This window comes from Varanus komodoensis, unplaced genomic scaffold (assembly GCF_004798865.1).
Source record: "Varanus komodoensis strain SLA01 unplaced genomic scaffold, ASM479886v1 scaffold36, whole genome shotgun sequence".
Taxonomy (NCBI): domain Eukaryota; kingdom Metazoa; phylum Chordata; class Lepidosauria; order Squamata; family Varanidae; genus Varanus; species Varanus komodoensis.
The window spans coordinates 7,594,948-7,614,090 of record NW_025335873.1 but is presented as its reverse complement, the minus strand read 5'-3'; the positions used below and the strand labels follow the sequence as shown (position 1 = coordinate 7,614,090).

Here is a 19,143-nt window from a genome sequence, read left to right as displayed (position 1 = left end):
GGAGTGAATTGCTTTGGTGCTGGGCTGCCTGGGTACCCGGAGAGCTTTGGCATCTTGGTGTGCTGCTGGGCTGTCCCGGTTTCGCCCTCTGCATTGTCTCCCATGAGGCAGGTGGGGCCAAGGCCTGTGGGGACTGATGCTTTCTATCCCATCTCAGGGTGGGGGTATGCCGGGGGCGGGGGGTGGGCTTCTCAGTGGAATTCCTCACCCCAGACTTGATTCCCTCTCTTCCTTCAATGGACCGATCACGACTTTATTATTTCTTCTCATTTCTTGGCTGGTAATGAACTGTCCGTCTTGTACTCTTTTTACAATGATGTCATAGATGATAAAATCTGTTTATGCATTTTATCATTGATTTAATGTTAATTGCCTAGAGGGACTGCCTGAGCAAAACGATGGAGCCGATTTATTTTAATCAATACATACATCTTCCTCAGAGAATGGGAGAATTCCCGCTGGATTTAGGCTGTCTGAATTTTGTTCTGTCACTCCAGTCCCTGGGAAGTTTAAAACGTGTTTAGCCAGCCTGGCACACTTCAGATGCTTTGGACTATATCTCTCATCATCCCTGACCATCGACTGTGCAGTCCAGGGCTGACCGGGAGATGCAATTCAATAACGTTTGGAAGGTCCCAAGTCGCCTAAGCACTTGGTCTACTCAATATCACAAGGTTTTCCTCAGTGCTTGCTGAGCAGTTTGAACTTCGTCATTTTCCCAGTGGGAGCGTCTTAAATTATCTTCCCCCAGACGTGGCCGCTGAGGAACCCGGAGGGCAGGTAGCGCTGTCATGTGTCCGTCGACCTCCAGACGTTTTGCTAGCCCTACATTTTGTTTCTCGCTCGTAACAAGATTTTCTCTCTGTGTGTGATTTTTCAGGGTCCACGTGGCCGGAAGGGATTTCCAGGCAAACCAGGTTCTGAGGGCTTAAAGGTAAAAAGAAAAGGCTTTGCTTTTACCTGAAAAGAAAGGCAGTGAGATATAAATTAGTGTTGAGGTTTAGGGAAGCACACTGCTTTGGTTTCAATCTGCTTCTAAGTCTGGGGGTTGTCCCTCCTCCTCCTCCTCCTCCTCCACAAACCATCTTTATTCCTTCTTGCTCTTTGCTTTGGAAATTCCTGCTCATGTTGGTTTCTCTGGCAGAAGGAATTCTGGTGCATAGTTTCGGAAACCACAGAGTTTTATTATTAATCAGCATTAGTTCTCTTTTGAAATCTCTACCCCCCCCCCCACACACACACACACTCTCGCCTCCTTTTTTCATGAACCCTTCTCTGTGTCTCAGCCTGAAATCAGCAACAGCCCCCCTGCCCCCCCACCCCATTTGCTGTCTCCCTTGCTATGGGATCGTTCCAAGGCATAACTTCTTGCCCCCAGCATTCCTCCCAGAGATTATAAACTTTTTAAAAAATGCAACTTTGGAAGCTGACAAACTACAGCCACCCTGGGCAGCTCATCTGCAGGATGTCTCCCCTTGCCCCTCCGCACACCAGACAGTTTACAGACATGCTGTGCTCTTTGGGTGCTTCTCTGTGGCCGGAGCTGTTGCGCCCTGTGCAGTTTTTCTTGCTCGTTTGCAGTGCGCTTAGTTTCCCCTTCCATTGTGATGTTTCCATCAGTGTCAGCTGGGCTGCAGTTGCTGCACGGGGTGTGCCCAAGAGTCCTGGAAGTTCCCAGAAGGTGTTCAGCTTGCTGAGCTGTGTGGCTTTTGAAATGCTGTAAGGCTTAATGCAGGCATGGCATTGAACCACGGCTGGTTTCTAAATGTGACTGGAAAACCAGCAAATTTGAATCAGAAACCATGGTTTGAATTGGGGTTATAAACCAGGGTTTGCATTATTCATGGCTCCGCATGATGTCTGAATAGACAAATTGCCATTGCAGCTGTCGCCTCCGGAGGCTGTTACGTGCAGGCAGGAAATGGGAACAGACATGCACCTTGGTAAACCGTGGCTTGCCTATACATATGAAAGCTCAAACTGTGGCTTGTTGTAAAGCTGGGTCCAAAATTTTGAGTGCTGCTTTTTTGACCAAAAGGGTGTGTGGAACGGGGGCAAAGGAAATTCCTCTGGAATTTTAGGGTGAGTGAGTTACTACTTGTCTCATTTTACCTGAGAAGATAGGTGGGGACGTCACTCTTTTCGGGATTACTTTTTCAAAAAAGACCTCCAGTGGTGTGAAGCTCTCTCTGCAGATCTGTTCTGTTGGTACTTCCTGGCATGCCTGAAGAGCCTAATCACATCGTATCACACGTCTTTGCTCCCGAGGCATCGTGGGGAACCGTGGAAAGACTCTTCTGGAGCTTTAAAAAATAAGTTTAAAGAATAAGAAAAAAGGTGGATGATACACAGCCAGCCTGGACGATAAGCAGCCAGTTCCCTCTCCTGCAAAGAAGGCAGATGAAAATTCTTCCCCTTCTGAAGGAAATCACTAGCAAATCAGGCCCTGCTCCCGCGGGAGGAGAATATTTTGGGGGATGGGTGCTTTCGTTCCAGCCGTAGCTTGTTCGCTAGAAGGAGCATCTGCTTTGCGGGGCAAACGCTCATGTTTCACGAGGAGATGCCCTTAAACCACGTGGGAGGGACTGACCAGGCATGCAAGCAGCGCTGTGGCTCCCCTGGCATTGGGCCACCACCGTTTTGCAAAGGAATGTCTTCTCCTCAACATTAGTTACACGACATGGACACCCATTTCAGGAGGAGGAAGCCCATCTGCTGCCTGGAAAAGCTGAGACCGTGGGAAGAGGCTGTGTGCAGCCAAAGGCAATTTACGTACTCCAATTAGCAATTGTTCTGCTACCCACAGTCCATTAGGGAACGGTCTGAGGTTAATCCTTTCTCAAACAGACCCGGAATGTCCCTGACTCAGCATCTGTGGAGAGTCTTCCGTCACCACCATCTGCAGATACATTTCTTCACCAAGAATGAAAGGGACAGGTCTGTGCCCCAGAGCACCTACAGATCTCGAGCCTTTCCCAAGATGGTGCTCTCTAGATGTCTTGGACTACAGTTTCCATCCTACCTGCCCGTCAGCCATTCCCACCAGCCTGATGGAAATTAGAGTCTATAATATTTGGCGGGTACCAGTCTGAGGAAGGCTTTCCCATGTGGACAGTGGAGGACAGAGTGGGAAATCATGGCAGACGGAGGGCAAATACGTGAATGCCGGCTTTGTTACACGAGAGGGTGGGAAATCCATCTGAGGGAATGAAGAATTCTGCTCTGGGGGGCTGAGCTACAAACCACTGTAACAGAGCATTGGGCAAAACATTATTCCACCGCCTCAGCTTCCCCCCTGTGAAAGGGGGATAATGGCAGCCTGACTCACAGATGTGATATATTTCTACTTATATAATTATATTTATTCATATCCCATCTATTCCCAGTGATTGGGGCTCAAGGCAGGTTGTGCGTATTTGGAAGGGTAGGGTAGTAAGTTGGAAAAACTTTGCAAAATCACAACTGCTTGGTGAATAATAGCATTCTCTGTTATAATAACTCTTTGGCACCATGCTCTGTCTTGACTCAGGGTGAACCCGGGAATCCAGGTCGAACGGGACAAGTGGGCGATCAGGTAAATCCATTCAGTGTCTTTTGCTCCTTTCTCTGTCACTTCTGTCTGGGAAATTTTGTCCTCATGTGCTGATCTTTTCTAGGAATGTGTTTGGTTTTGTTTGCCCAAGACAGTTCTCAGGGTTAGCTGTCTCAGGAATTCGAGATGGATGAATCTGTCAATTTTATTTTCTCTTGCTTTCTCAAGCTTAGTTCCTCCTAAGCTTTGAGAACCTTTTAAAAGATTCACCTGAAAATCCATATGCATTGTTGTACATACACCATTTTTGCTAGTATACATAATTTCTGCAAACATGTACCCTAACATACTTCTTCAACATGATTTTCAGAAAGACCTGTGTGTACTTTCCCCTAATACACACATTTTGTATGCATTTCCTGGTTGGAGAACTCTATTGCAAAATTTGGAGAAGCACGCATTTTAACGGATAACTTAAATTAGCAAACACATTTCTGGACACCCACTTTTAATGGATGTGTAAACAATTTCTTGTTAGGTGCTGTGCCTGAGTAGTGAATTCCTTGCGTAGCTTTAATGACTTACAAAAAGGATCATGCATGTACAGGGTACCATGTGCCTGGATGAGGCCCTGGGAATGGGGCCCACCTGAACATCCCCTGCCCCCCAAAGTAAAATATGCTGTGATCAGGCATTCCGTTATTTCTAATTTTGGGGGCCTTCTGATCCTGGCCTGAAAGACCTGTTAGGAGCCCTTTGCAGAATTCAGTCCCCCAAGTCCATGACGGGAAATGCCAAAAGCTGACAAGGAGGCCAACAGCTGTGGTTCCCTTTTGTCGCTGGAAATAGACGGGGCGAGCTCAGATGCTGTGCAGCTGTACTTGGAGAATGTACGCATGGACTGATGCCAGCGTGGCCCGAGGGGTGCACATTTCCCAAGATCATCCCCCAATCCTCCCACCCCATAATGTGCAAAACCTCAGTTGCAAGTGCAGGCTGATGGGATCTGAGCTAGCAGGGACCAGCCAAGAGCGGGAACCTGGGGTGCTGACAGACGACATACTGCAAAGGCCAGCCCAGCGCACAGCCGCTGTGAAAACAGCCAACTCCGTGCCGGGCGCAATTCAGAGTGGAGGAGCGAACAGAGCGGCCAGATCCCGCTTCCCGCGCACAAGTCCTTCCTGCAGCCACACCTGGGATGCTGTGTTTGGTTCTGGTTGCCTTACCTGGAAAAGGACAGTGCTGAGATGGAGAAAGGACCGAGAAGGGCAGCAGAATGATCCGGGGGCTGGAGCAGCTCCTTCCTACAGCAACTGGGACTGTTCAGATTAGCAAAAAGGCGAGTCGGGGAGGCTTGGTCAGAGGCGCTTAAAATTATGCCTAGTGTGGGCAATTTCTCTCCCTCTCCCACAGCACTCGAACCCAGAGGGTCATCCCATGAAGGTGACTGGTGGGAGGTTGAGGACAAATAAGAGGATGTATTTCTTCACATGAAGTGTAGTTAAGCTATGGAATTTTCTGCCACGGGAAGTGGGGACGGCTGATTCACGAGGGAGGCGCTCCGTGGCTACCAGCCCTGCGGGCCTTGGGCCACCTCCTTGAGTCCAGCCTGCAGGCACCACAGCTGAGGAGCTTGGATAGGTGGAGGTCTTGCGCCCATCCTGCTGGAGGGACCCTGCGCACAGCTGGTTTGCCTCTGTGTGCACGGCGTGCTGGACCGGAGAAGCCTGATCCAGCAGGGCCGGTCTTGTGTTCATCCCCGTCTCTCTCGTTCCCGGGTAACCACACGGAACAGCCTGCGGTGGCTCGGGAGGACCGGCTGTGGGCTGCCCGGCTGTTTGTGGAGGCATCTGTGGCCACTCTTGGAAGACGGCTTCCCACCCCTTCTCTGTTCAGCGGTAGAAGGCTGTTATTTTGGCATGTCTCTTTTTCCACATCTATGCTCTGGTCTGGCGCATGTGCCAATGGGCTTGCAAAATCCTTCGCCCAACTTACGTGCAGAAACATGGGGCTTGGGAGAAGAGCCTGCCAGTGCTCCTCCCCCGGGAGAGGAGAAATCGCCCAAAATTTGGGGACGTGCCACTAGCAGCAGCCATAGTTCAGCTTCGTCCCCCCTGCCCCAGCCTGCCCCCTCCCCATTTCTGTACTGCTGCTTTGGCGAGTACCAGCAGCATCAACTCTGAGAGCATCCAGACCCCGATTCTGCATTTTCCTCTTTCCAGGAAGGGTCCCGGAGAACTCGAAAGCATTTCATTGAGTTGCGTAGTTATTGGTAGTAAGAGCCTTCAGCTGAAGGTTGCTGGCACTGGGGGTCTTTGCTCTGGCCCCCAGCCTTTACCTCACATCCCTCTGGTCTGTACCCCCCCCCCAAGAGCTTTCCTGATGTCGAATCCAACCCTTGCACTGAAAAAGGACCCTCACCCCTGGATTAGGGTTGTATGGATGGTGGGCGTTATCTTTCAAGACTTCAGTCGCACACAGATCTGGGACTGCGGCACAACTGGGTTGTGTCTGCACGGAGCCAGGGTTATCCAGCTGGAATTTCTGGGCCCTGGTCTTGCCAGTTCAGGTCTGGGGCAGGCGAGTGGGGCTGAGCAGCGGGACCCCATCCCAAACAAGACAGAAGCTGTTGACTTAGGCAGACTTTTGGCTCGATCTGGTGGTGCCGTAATATTCTGCCGAAGAGTTGCAACTGCTCTTCAGGCGTGGGTCGCGAAGTCACACCTCCCTGAATCCGGATGCATGGGCATGGCATGGGCTTCCGCGGGAGGCGGTCGAGGCCCCATCGGTGAGAGTGTTCAAGGATAGGCTGGACATGGGAGGCGTGTCGTGCGCGGAGCCGGCTGGAGCCGGGGGTCAGACTTGGTGGCCCCGGAGGGCCCTTCTGACTCGCTCTGCTTCTGTGTTTCTGTGTAAGATGCTCTTGAAGGTGCTGCGGTATTGCTGGCTGTTTTAGCTCCTCCAGACATACTGTCAGCATGAAATGTTGGTCCCGTTTGCACTTAAGATAACGCAGCTGGTCCCTGCCAGTTGCTGCGGATCCAAGTGTACGAAAGCCAGGCCCAGATGAGTTTCTGCCTAAATATGTCATGGTGGAAAATTTCCGTTTCCTTACTAATTATGTTGTCAGAAAAAGAACGTCGTCCCTGTTGACAGTTGTAATGCTGCCTCCCCCCTCTTCCCCCCACCCCGCAGTCTCCCTTCCCCAAAATCACGGCACCGCTACTCTCACTGTGCGGGTTTTAGCCAGACCGTCGTCTTGCTGGAGCTTTGGAAATGGGGTAACTGGAACATAAATGTGGAAATATGGGAGCTTCACCCGCCACACGCTGCCCCCAGAAGCCCCAGCAACTCCTCCCTCCTGCCCATGTTCCCCAGCAACTGGTGTTCATAGCACATGGAGTCTGGCACCAGGGGTGCCACAGAGCCGTGGGGACTTGAGGCCACTGAGTGGCTTCATAAATGTGTCCCGTCCCCTTTCCAAGCTGTCCACCATGGCATCCTGTGGACTTGAGTTCCATAGGTGGGTCGAAAAAGCAGGTTTTCCCTAGCCCCTCCTGGAGTTTTTCCTGGCCCTGCACGGAATTCAGCTTGGGACCTTCCACCTCCAAGCACACGTTCTCCAGCAGGCCTACTGCCTCCATCCCAAAGCAAAGAGCCTAGTCATTCTGTTTCTAAATATGAGTCCATCTTAGTCCAGACCTGAGTATTGTCTGCACTGACTGGCAGCAGCTCTCCTGGATTCCAGGCAGGACGCCTTTCCTGGCTTGGCAGATGGCGGGAATTGCGCTTGGGTCTGCCACACGCACAGTACCGCTTCCATGCTCTGGCCATGGCAGAAGGGTTGGTGTTTGCAGTAATCCGTGCTAATGTTGGGATAGAAAGTGCAGCCTTGCCTTGCGGTGGAACAACGGCCTGTTGCTTCCCAAGCTCCCTTCTCCACCACGAGCAGGTCTCGTGCAAAGCCGTAACCACCCGCCGAAGCCCTCGCCATCCCAGGGAACCTCACGGTGCAACAGGGATGCCTCACAGCAAAATACCGTTGCTGGGAGAGGCGTGCACCGACCGTCCTGCTGGTGGCGAGGGCGGCAGCTACATGGGCAGGGAGGAGAGGAGCCGGACGGCAGCGGGGGGCAGACGATGCCGTCACTGTGGCTGAGAGCAACGTCCTGGCACGCTGACCCTCTGTGCCTCGCTCCCTTCACGGCCTCCCACCTTGGCAGCTCTAGGTAGCTCTGGGGAGGACTCTATTGGAGCTGCCCCCGGCCGTTCAGAGCTTCACAGACTCCGTACGAGCCTTCCAGGCTCGGTACATAAGTACAGCCCTCAACTGTGAACCAGAAGGACTGGGGACTTAGGTGGACAGTAGGAGCTCAGCAGGCACGGATGTGCTTTGAAGGCGGAAGGTCCCAGATCCAACCCCCAGCCTCTCCAGGGATGCTGGAAAGACTCCTGGAGGACCACTGCTGGTCAGTATTCCCCAGCCTTCCCCACTACCAGAGCTATCTTCCCCAGCCAGGATCAGGCACAGTGGCAGGTGCATGGTCCAACACACCTGGAAGATGCCCATGCTGTAGCAAGGGATCTGTTTGGGCCTGGGAATGCAGTGCCATGGCTCCCTGGATTCTGCAGCGGCCCTGACTCTGGGCATGCCCAGCGCCCGCCAGGAATCCCGTGTGTGCCACCACTGCCAGCAGTGAGGCGGAAGGAAGGTTCATCTCCAGGAAAGGGATGAACCTTCCTACATGCGGCACCGCCACTCTGGATGAAGGTTGCCCGTGGTGCCATGGGCATTGGCAAGCTTCTTCTTGGCTCGGCTTGCTGTGCAGCTGCTGGAGGGATGGATTCCGATTCTCCCAGCCCTCGTAGCCACTCTGGCCCCCGGTGGGTCACGTGTACTCTGATAGGGGCTGACTTTGGCGGGGCGGCCAGTCCCTGCACTCCATCTCATCGGAGCCACGTTAAGAAAGCGGTTCGAGGCGGCCCTGCAGCTTCTCCTCCCTGCAGCCGGCTTTATTCTGCAGTCCGCAGCTCCAATGCAAGAGGAGGAGGCGGTTGTAGCCAGGGAGAATCATAAACACGGGTCTCTCCATCCCCTGGCCGTGGCGCTGGGTGTAATTTGTTCCTGCTCCGGTTGTCTGTTTGTGGCTCTCTCCGGCGCGGCGCTTCAAAGGCCCAACAGTAGTTGAAAAGCAACACCAGCTGGCTCTGCCGTGGAGGCCACCGTCTGGGAACAATTGTGGCTGCCCGGGGTAGCCAGTAAGAAGTTCCGGGCAGTTTGCAAAGGGTGCGGAGCTAATTCATCCAGCAAGGATGGAGCCTCGCTCTGTTTGTTGCTCTGGAGCAAATAAACTAGAAAATCAAATTTGCTTTTGTTTGTTCTCTCTTCAGGGTCTGATGGGCTTCATTGGTCCAGTAGGGGAACCGGGAATCATCGGGGAGAAGGTGAGGCTGGGTGGCTGGCATGAGCAGGGGCTCCTCCTCCGCGGGAAATCGGGAGGCGTTAAATAGGGGCGGCTCATTCTCAGCATCACATCGAATCACTCGCCTGCGTTTCTGGGGCTGGCTGCAAATTTGAGGAGGCTTTGATGGTATTGCTCTTCCTTGCCTCTGACACCCCAACCCCTCTCTGCTCGTCTGCCTCACCGGGGGAGGGCAAATGGGGCAGGGGGGGCAGTGAGCGATTCCAGGGAGGGCAGAATATTTGGGCAAGCTTGGCCACGGGGACTTCCGCACGGCCACATGCCCACAGACGTGAGGCTCAGCATGCATGCTCTCCGGCCTCCTCCATCGTGGCTTGGCCTGCATCTCCACTAATTGCTTCTGGGTGCAATTATCTCTTTCAGGGGGACCGGGGCTCCGTAGGATTGCCAGGACCTGAGGGCGTCAAGGGATCGATGGTAAGCAGTCCGTCTCCCGTCCCTCTTGCTGCTGCTCTATCCGACAAGCGGCAGCTGCCCTCTTGCACCCTCTTCCGGACGGAGCAGAGCTGCCCTTTTCCCTGCCTGCTTCCACTGGGAGGTCAGGAAGTGAAATCCCAGCATCTTAGCACTCGTGTCCCAAGTGGGATGAAGTGTGCCAGCTGTCCCCGATGCACCACTTCCTCAGATGACGGTGACGTTGCGAGTCTGAGAAAATCCTTCCCCTGATTTGCCATGGACCCTCTTTTATTTATTTAATGGCATTTCTGTATCTCCCCAAGGCCAAAGCTCTCTGGGTGGTTTGCAACAGTATGTAAAAACGAGACCAAAACATCCAGTAAAAACATAAAATCTTATCAAGAGGGGGAAAAAGCACACACAAACTTTGAGGGCGGTCACAGCCAACCGGAAAGTGTTTAGGACCATCCGTTGCTTGGCGCTCATGGAACCGGGAGTGGGGAAACCAGATACGAATGAGTCTCTGGGTAATTTTGAGAGGCTGGCCAAGGTTTCTTTCGTATGCCGCAGCCACAAAATGATTCCCCTTCTCAGCGTAAGTTACACTGCTGAAATAGAGAAAGATTTAGCGGCAACCCAAACTTTTGTGCAAAAGGACTATGAGCTTCCTCCAGTTGTGACCCTGGAGACAAATTCCTTGGCTTGGAACTCTTCCCTTTGAAGGGTGCTTCTAGATTAGTCTTCCTATCAAGCGGATCTCTTTGCCTCACACATCGAGGGTCTAGACTGGAAGATCTTCCAGTTGCGACCTTCCCCTGTTTCCCCACTGCTGCTTTTCTTTCCGCAAAGCAATCCATGAAGATGGAAAAGATGAAATAGCTGTACACTGTCGTTGTTGGGTTGGTAATGCTAAGGGCGTGGTATCAGGAAGCCCTCCAAGGTATACCTACAGCCTCGGGGGCTGCTTGGTTGATCCAGGGAAAAGGAAGTTTGCTCGAGTCTGGAGCCAACCCCACCTTTGTCGTAGAAATCCCAACATGGACCTGCATACAGCCTGCTTTTCTCTGGTCAGCCCGTACCACTTCAAACCACAAGCTGGGTGTGCGAGCGTGCAAAACGGAGAAAGGAACTAGGGGAGACTGTCAAGACGAAGGCTTGAATCCTCTCTTTCTTTCCATGAACGGAACGGAGTTCGTGGCTACAAGAGAGGGCTTGAAATTAAATAACTAAATAAAGTGTTCTTCTTTTTTCTCTCCAGGGGCACCCTGGAATTCCTGGAGGTGTCGGGGAGCTGGGCCCCCCAGGACCACCGGTAAGTAAGACCTGTAGCCCTGGCAGCCACACCACGGTCCCCCTGCTGCCTTTCTGGAGCCTTCCAAGCGCTATCGATGGGAACAAAGTTGTCTCCCCGGTTGGGGCTGAGGTGCAGACACGGCCCCAGATGCCCCACTGTCAGAGGCAGCAGTAAGGTTGGGGCAAACGCAATCAGGACCCCTCCAAGCATCAGCGGGTCTCCTCCGGGACTCAGCCTGGTCTTCCAAAGTGAGCCGAGCTGAAAGGAGGTCCGTGAGCACTCACGGTCTCCAGCTGTGCAGCCGCATGAGCTGCAGCGGGCCCGGAAGAGCGCTCCCTGTGCGGTGGCCGTGGGGTCTGCTTTCCTGGCAGGCCCCTGGCAACCAACCTCCATTTGGGGCTGGTGGCCTTTGGGGAATCTCCCGTATCCTGAAGCAGAGGTCTTGCTTTTCTTCTCCTCTTGCGGACGAGGGAGGCGAGCACCTCCATGCTCCTCCGGGGAACCACAGCCCAAACACGTCATCGTCATATGCTTATCGTGCCCCTATTCTTCTGTTTCTAGGGTCCTACCGGAGTTCGTGGGCCCCCAGGAACAAGAGGCCCAAAGGGTCGCCGGGTGAGTGAGGACGGTAGTCGCAGTGCGTGTCTAGAGAGCGGGTTTTCCCGCTAACTTTCCAGGATGTAAAATGGGAACAAGGGGCTGGGGATTGAGATGGTCCTCCCCAGGTGCCGAAAAGTCATTGGCGTGTGGGGTGAGCAGGCCTCTTCTGGGAAGGAGCCTCAGAGGAGGGTGACCACAATCAGGATTGTGTCCCCACTGTCATCTTTAGTGGGCCAGGTCTGGGCAGTGAACAGTGGCTGTGGTGGCTTCGTGGCAACAGCATGGCCATCTTCTGTGGCAGATTTGCAAAACATGAAATATCAGCTCCAGGGAACTCAGTACCCAAAGGGTACCGAGGAAGTGCTGTGAAATACTTCTGTATTCAGACCATTGTCGCCAGTCCACCTGTCGTTTTCGTTTCTTCCTTTTCTTTACTGAAGAAGTCTAACTGTTTTGGAATCACAAAGACTCTAGCGGTTCAATCAATCCATGTAGTCAGATTCAGGGTGCTGGTCTGTGAGCGGCGAGGGCCCTGCATGGCAGCCTGTGTGATTTTTTTTAATCTGATGGAGCTGAATGCCCGATTCTAGAGGCTGCAAAATCTCATTGAAAATCGCAACCTTAAAACAAAAACAGCTAGCTGCAAGAGCTTTGCAAGAGGTCAGTGGCCATCAAGAGATACCTTTGCAAGAGGTCAACTGCAAATCCGAGCTGCTGGAATATTTTTCGGTTGCAAGGAGATCTCCCCCTCCTTCAGCTGGATAGGACGCACTCCTAAGTAATTGGACTAGCTATTTCATCCATTGCTTGGCTTCGTTATTTGTTAAAATATATTGCCTGTGTCAGAAGGCTCGGTACCGGTGACACTTTGAGGATCTTGGAGGAAAGAATTGGGTTTCTCTTGGTGTGTGTGATGGACTCTGCCTGAGAGACTGTTCTGCAGTATATGAACCTATCTGGGCTGTTAGGGCTTTAAAGTGGACAAGGACTGTTCCCCATGGGACTCTGGGACAAAATAAGTCTTGATGGATGTCATCTGAGCACTGCCCATTTCAGTTCATACTCACTGCCTGTTTCTTGCTGAGAGAGCAAAAGCCACTGCTTCTTTGACCCTCAGTGCCAAATATCTGCTAGTTTTGGACACGAGCTGGAAGGAAAAGTCTCTTTCAGGCTTCTCATTCATCAGATTTGGCACACGTGGAGGAATGATTTGGCTGGGCCGCGTATGCCGAAGTGGCAGGCCCTGCTCTCTCAGCCCAAGTTGCTAAAACTGCAAGCAAAGCTTCCGTGGATTTCCATCCACCGATTTCTAAATTGATCTCAGCGGTTAGCCTAACCATGAGTCAACAAAGCTGAGAACGCACAAAATGAGTGCCATAGCGAAACTGTAAATCTTCTATTTAGCCTTCAGATGAGGCAAGGAATAGTAAAAATTTTTGCGTTTGGGTTGTGTTTAAGATCCTGATTAAAATAGACGTCTCTCTTGTAAGTTTGATCTTGGCTACAGAAGAACAGCTATCTATGAAAGTTGGTCTTCTAGGCTTTTATCTAGGCTGAAAAATAAAGATGGAGAAGAGGAGGGAAGGTATTCAAGATCACGGGGGTGGGTGCGATGCACCACTCTTTCTTCTGCGGTTACGAGACAGGTACCAGCTGCCAAAGCAGTGGCCGGGAAGTATTCGTTACAGGGAGTATTTGGGTTTATGAGTGCACATCGGGGGTGTCGAACCTCTCTGAGGGCGAAGGCCAAATTCTGTTTTGGATAAGCTCTCGGCGTCTGCATCCTGGTGGTGGGTGGAGCCACGGAAAGGGGGCAGGGCCGAAACCTCCAAGTACAGCTGCATATTTTAGCCTGACTTGCTTAGAGGCAGTAATGAGCTTTCTGTCTATCCAGGCACCACGTCTCATCCTAAGCCTTGAGAGAGGTGGCTCGGCGGTTTTGAATGGGGCGGACGTGCACAAAAGCTGCTGAAGCCACCCAGTGGCTGTTGTGTGTGTGTGTGGGGGGGGGGGGGGATGAAAGGGGTGAAGCCAGGGAAAGGGGGCAGAGCTTGCGACAGAGCTGTAGGGCTCCAGTCGAGAACCCTCCAAGGCCGATTGACATGACAGTGTGCATCCCCATTGTATACGCTGCTCATCTGTTTCATAGCCTTCCTTTCAGACTTGATGGCTAAGAAGGAGGTTAAAACTGGCTAAAGGCTAAACAAATTGAGGGGGCAGTCTAAGGGGCTGCAGTGACGACGTCCACACATGTCCAACCCCGGTGCTTATGAAGGTCCTCTCCAGAGGGGAGGAAGCAGAGGATCCGTTCGCGGCCTCCTTGCTTGCTGTTGCTTCTCCGTAAGCTGGCTGGTTGGCCGATTTTGGCCCTCTGTCCACAAGGAGGGGAGAACGCAGGAGACGGGCAAAGCCGCCGAGCTCCCTGACTGAAGCTCTGTTTCCAGCCTTGAACTGGGGAGTCCTGAGGCTCCTCCAGTGCCGTCTAGGGCTCGACGGAGTGTGCTCTGAAGTGAAGGAAAGTTTCAGGTGCAGCGGTAGAAGGTTCCTCCAGGCCTTACTCCTTTTGGATGCCGCTGTCGCTCCTACATGGAGCTCACAAGCCACTCAGCGTTGCTGGTGTATCCGAAGGAGCTTTCAATCTTCAGGAGCAGCAATTTCCATTCACGCCCCTCACCAAATCCTGGTGGGAGCAGGTGAGCTGGGCACCTGCAGGGGCCAATCAGAAACCAAGAGAACGACCGGATGCTGCGCCCCAGCACCTTCTCCCACCTATCGACTCCTACCTTGGGAGCAACTGGTGAGACTTCTCTGGATTTCTTTCCCCAACAGAGCTTCCAGGTCTGGTGCCGGATGATCTCTTCCCAGCTAGGGAGATAGAGAGCCACCATTTTGCAAGGGAAGGGCCAACGACAGCTAGAGGAGCTGGTCCTGCTGACTGGAGAGGAATGGAAAATAACTTTGGAGCAGTCCTTCCTGGGCCAGAACTACTCTGCACTCACTAGCGTGTAAATCTTAGAGCTCAGTTCCACACAGAAGCTGCAAGGCCAAGAGGAAGCATCCCCTCAAGTCTTCCTTTCAGCGTACTGTTCTGGAACGGCAGCGTCTTCTCCCTCTCAAGAGAAGGCGAAAAAAAAGCGTTTTTTCCAGAGCCAAGCTTGTGTTTCCAGCAGCCAGTTCTCTGGAACTGTGGTATTTGGGCTAGTCCTTTGCCAAAGCTTCCAAATTGCAGTGTTTCTCTTTGTTCCTCTTCCCTTCCAGCTAAGCCTGGGTGAAGCAAGCAATGGGAGAGAAACGGCGCCGGTGGCAAAGCCTTCCGCCGCCTTCGCCCCCAAAACTGTCAGAACCACTTAATTTTGGGAGCCTGCTCTTCAAAAATGCTATTTTAATGAGGTGGAAATAAGGCAGTTAAAGACTTTAGAAGGCCCAGCGGGAGTCTGCACTCGAGCGTAGGGGAAAACCCGGAACCTGAAGGTGTTCGGGGCTTTGATATTTTGGGTGGTCGGGCCCACGTTGGCCAGGAGTGCCCGGAGCACCGGCGGAGGCCCTGTGGTTACGTTAGTGTCACCACGGATCATTCTGCTCAGGAAACTCAAGTCCAAGCAGTGCTGTAAGGGCCAAATTATACTTGACAGGATTCACAGGTCCAGAGAAGCGTGCTTAGCTTGGCTGCTTTTTCACTCTGGTGGTGGCGGTCCTGGTGGTGGGTGGGCTGCAGGCCCCCGTCAGGATCCTTCAACAGATTTCAGCTGAAACATTGCTTGTTTTTACCCCTGAAATGGCTGTTTCCTGGGTTAAGAAAAATCCTTTTGTTTTATCTCCCCGCGCCCTCCCCCCCGGCTTTTTTGTTGCTCCCCAGGAGTGCTCCGACCCCCGTTCACTGCCCCCAGCAATTTCCCCACTGGCTGTGCTCCCCTCCAGCCCCGATGATCCTCACAGGGCGAGGAGCCTGCCCCGGGCGTGCTGGGTGCTTGTGTGGTGGACGCGGGGTCCCGTGCGGCCCGCGAGCGAACGGGCTTGCCCATCCCCATTGCAGGCCTTCAAGCGTGCCAGGCATTCACTGGCTGCATCTCAGCCTGGCGGGACGCCTCACCCAAGTTTTCTGCTCGGAGCAGTCGCTCCTCTGGGCCGATGGTCTCATCTCTGGCTGTGTGAGGGTGGCCGTGAAGTTGACCTATGCACCCCCCGCACCCCCCTGTGTTCATGAGGACCAGGATGGGACTTCAAGGGGGCGAAGCTGGCCACTGTGGGGAACAGCTGCTGAGTTCCATGGAAAAGGAGTCCTGAGGAACCAAACTGGGCATTGGGACCCAGTGGGAGGGGGCTGGAGAGCATGTCCCCCTCCCCCCAACAGGGAAAACGCCATTGTCCGGCAGTCATCTTTCTGAGCTTCCAGGGGGAGTGCCACTAGGCTGAGTCCTTGGCCCCACACTCTGAACCTGAAGCCCCAGTGGTGAGGCTGTTTGAGGACAGACTGGGCATGCGTGTAGTAGGAATGTTATGGGCGGAGCCGGCTGGAGCTGGGGGTCAGACTAGATGGCCCAGGAGGACCCTTCTGACGTGCTCTGTTTGTGTGTTTTGATCATTGCCTTGGTGCTGATGGAAAGCTTTTTCTAATGGCCATGCAGAATGAAGAGTTGATTGGGTTTGGGGCTAGGGTGCAAGTTAATTGAAGAGTGTATTACACTTGGGGTGGGAAATGAAGAAGCAGGTTCTGACTTCTGTGAAATTTACAAGACCAGCCCTTTCAATGCACCTGAGCAATGTCTGAATTGGACCGTCCAGATGGAAGTTAACATCTGCAGATGGTATCCTGATGGTTGTCTTATGGGCCTCTGGCCCAGCTCTGTTCTAGCAACGCCCCCAAGTTTCGCATCCCTTCTTGGAAAGCTTTGCCCAGGGTTCTGAAAACTAGATGAAAAATGCAGGTAGCTAGGCTGGTCTATTAGGAAAAACCATATGCAATCCCCCAACTATATTGTCATTCCTCCATTTGGGGCCTAGGTTAATTTGTCTGGAAGCAAAACCGAGCAAGCTTTTTGTACGCCTTCCATGTCCACGTGCCTAGGAATGACGAGCTTGCTAAGGAAATGTTAGTCTCCCAGTGGCTCGATGCCTTTCTCAAAACCTACGACGCAGCTCCCCTTGGAAGTGTGTGCTCCTCAGATGGCTGCGGCCCAGGAAGACCTGGGAAATCCATCTGAAGGACACCAGAGTGGGGAAGGCTGCTGTCAAGTCATCTCTAATTTATGGTGACCCCATGAATGAAAGCCCCGGAAGATGCCCAGTCCATGACAGCTCCATTTGGCTCTTCCAAGTTCAAGGCTTGGGCTTCCTTTATGGAGTCCATCAATGTCATGTTTAGTTTTCCCTTTCATCTCCAAGTTCGGATCTGCTTCTCCCATTGTCTTTCACCATTGGCTATGTTGGCTAAGAAAGATGGAAACTGTCAACCGAAATATAACTGGAGGGCCAGAAACAACATGTATTGTACACACAAACCGTTTCTTCCTTCCTACCCTTGAACTTACTATCCTGTGCCAACAAAGCCTTAATTTCACTGTCATTCTTCTACATTTTCCCCTCTTTGGGTTTTGTTAAATTGCCGAAGAGTCGGAATGACCCCCTAGCTGTGCTTTCAGATTCTGTCATTCTCCCCTGTGTGTTTCTGGTTCCACATCCAAGAATGTAATTCAACTCAGAATGGAAAGACTTTAATGCAGTGCCTTGCCAGATGGTTGTGGATTCCACGGATCCATGTTTAGATGCTTCATTAGTAATTTCATTTTTGAAGGCGAACAAATAGCTAATCTGGTTTTGATTGCAAAGGAAAATACAGCATTCTGGGACTCTCCATTTGAATGATAGGAGCCCTTGGACAAAGAAGTCCCAGTGTTGACTTCTGAAAGACACACCCCCAAAACAGACACTTTTGATAAATATCTCTCCTGTTACAAGAATGGAATTTTGTTCTTGTTTAGTTCGGTCTTTCCCCCCTTCTCCTACTGCCAATGTTTTCTGAACTGAGATAGGAAGCCTGATTTTTTCCGTTCTTTTCCCCACACAGACCTATTTGCATGAGTCCCGGGGCTTCAGGCAAACAGTTTAATCCCAAGGATTAATCTTAAACACATGCCAAACAGTGTTCGCGTTTGACAGAGTCTTACTCGGGCACCAAGGCCTCCGTGGAATTAAGTCCGTGTGCTCAAAACGATGCCACCCACCTTTGTCGCGCCTTGGTGTGTTCCTTTGCTAGGCACCCGTGGGCGAGTGCAGGGAAGCAATCGTGCCCCAAGGGCGGAGAGAGCCCCGTGGGCATCGGGGGCTGAGCTCACGGGGATGCTTGGCCACGGGGGTTCCCGGCTTTTCCCCGCATCCCGTTCCTCGCATGTCATTTCTTCAGCATTTAACTCATCCATGAACCCAACCGCCTCTGCGGCTCAGGAGAAAGACTGCTTCTGTAGGCGGGCATCTCTGCCAATGCTGTGCATTCATCCACATCTCCTTTCGCTCACTTCCTCCACTCAGGGAAGCTGAGGGGATACCCGCACCCAGCCGAACGTTCCCTTCATTATGCCGTAATTGCCTTAATTGTCAGCCGTAGCTCTTTGGCCTCCCATCTCAGCTGAACGGCGGGCGAAAAGGGTCCAGCAAGCAGAACCGGAGCTGTGTTTTCATATTGTTTATTTCATTCCATTTTGGTGTGTCGTCCGCAGATGAAAAGCACGCTTCCACCCACAGAGTAGCGTAGCTGGGTGTGTTGCTCTAAAGGAAGCCAGCTGGGGGTGGGAAGAGTCCTTTCCAGCAGCTTTTTACCTCTGCGGCTGAAATGGCAACGGGCGCGATCAAGAGTAAACGATGCGCTTTTTAAGTGTCCCTGAGGACTGCTCCTAGTTATGGAGTGCCAAGGTGTGGCTTTCCAGGGAACGCTTGGACGCGCGACCCTCGAGGAGTGGCTTAGGTCTAGATCACCTCTGGAAAGCCTTCTGATTCCAGGCTCCGGGGATCCTTTCGGCTGCAACGGGGAGCCCTGATGGGCTAGCACAGGGGTGGGAAACTGACTAGCTGGCCGCCGGGACACTCACCAGAGCTGGAGGGTGCCGGTGGGCCGGCTTGGCCTCTTTCCCATCCCCAAGCCCCCGGGAGCGGTCCTTTCTTGACGCACGGCGGCCAGATATGGGAGCGGGCTGCTCTGACCAGCGCGCTCATCTCTTTGCTGGCTGAGGACGACGGTCTTTATCAGTCTTTATCTCGATCAGCAATTACAGTTGGCATTCGCTTTGCTGCAGCGCTGACAAGCTTGGGGGGGGGGATTGGGGGGGAGCTGAGAGGCTGAGGGGAAAGGCTTGTGGCTGGGTCTGGTCCACAGGCCAGGAGTTCCCTGATCTCGGCTCAGATCCTGTCATCACTTCCCCCTGGACACACGTCAAAGCTCCTGCCTGGAGGGATCATTAAAGTACAGGCCACACATCGTCTGTGCTTTGCATAATCAGATAGCTTCACCTATTATTATTATTATTATTATTATTATTATTATTATTATTATTATTTAAACCATTTCTATGCCGCCCTGTTCACAAAAAGCCTCGGGGCGACTTACAGCATTAATAAATAAACATAAATAAACAGTTACATAATTAGATTTAAAAAACCGGAAACATCTCGGCACGTACATAAAAACCCAATAAATACAGTTCATAAATTAATAATTAAAATAACTTTTAAGTAAACAGGTCTTGGCCTGGCACCGAAAAGCAAATAACGACAGTGCCAGGCGGACCTCTCTGGGGAGCGCATTCCATAGTCAGGGCACCGCCGCAGAGAAGGCCCTCCTCCAGGTA

The 19,143-nt window shown here is 52.4% G+C and overlaps 1 protein-coding gene across 1 annotated transcript in view; it reads left to right on the top strand.

Annotated features, from left to right (window-relative positions):
• COL27A1 (collagen type XXVII alpha 1 chain) overlaps positions 1-19,143 on the top strand; it is a 165,651-nt gene that overhangs the window by 88,230 nt on the left and 58,278 nt on the right. Inside the window, exons 23-28 of the mRNA XM_044439980.1 lie at positions 881-934; positions 3,530-3,574; positions 8,924-8,977; positions 9,379-9,432; positions 10,670-10,723; positions 11,267-11,320. Coding sequence (XP_044295915.1) covers positions 881-934; positions 3,530-3,574; positions 8,924-8,977; positions 9,379-9,432; positions 10,670-10,723; positions 11,267-11,320 — 315 coding nt within the window. The remainder of the gene's footprint in view (positions 1-880; positions 935-3,529; positions 3,575-8,923; positions 8,978-9,378; positions 9,433-10,669; positions 10,724-11,266; positions 11,321-19,143) is intronic.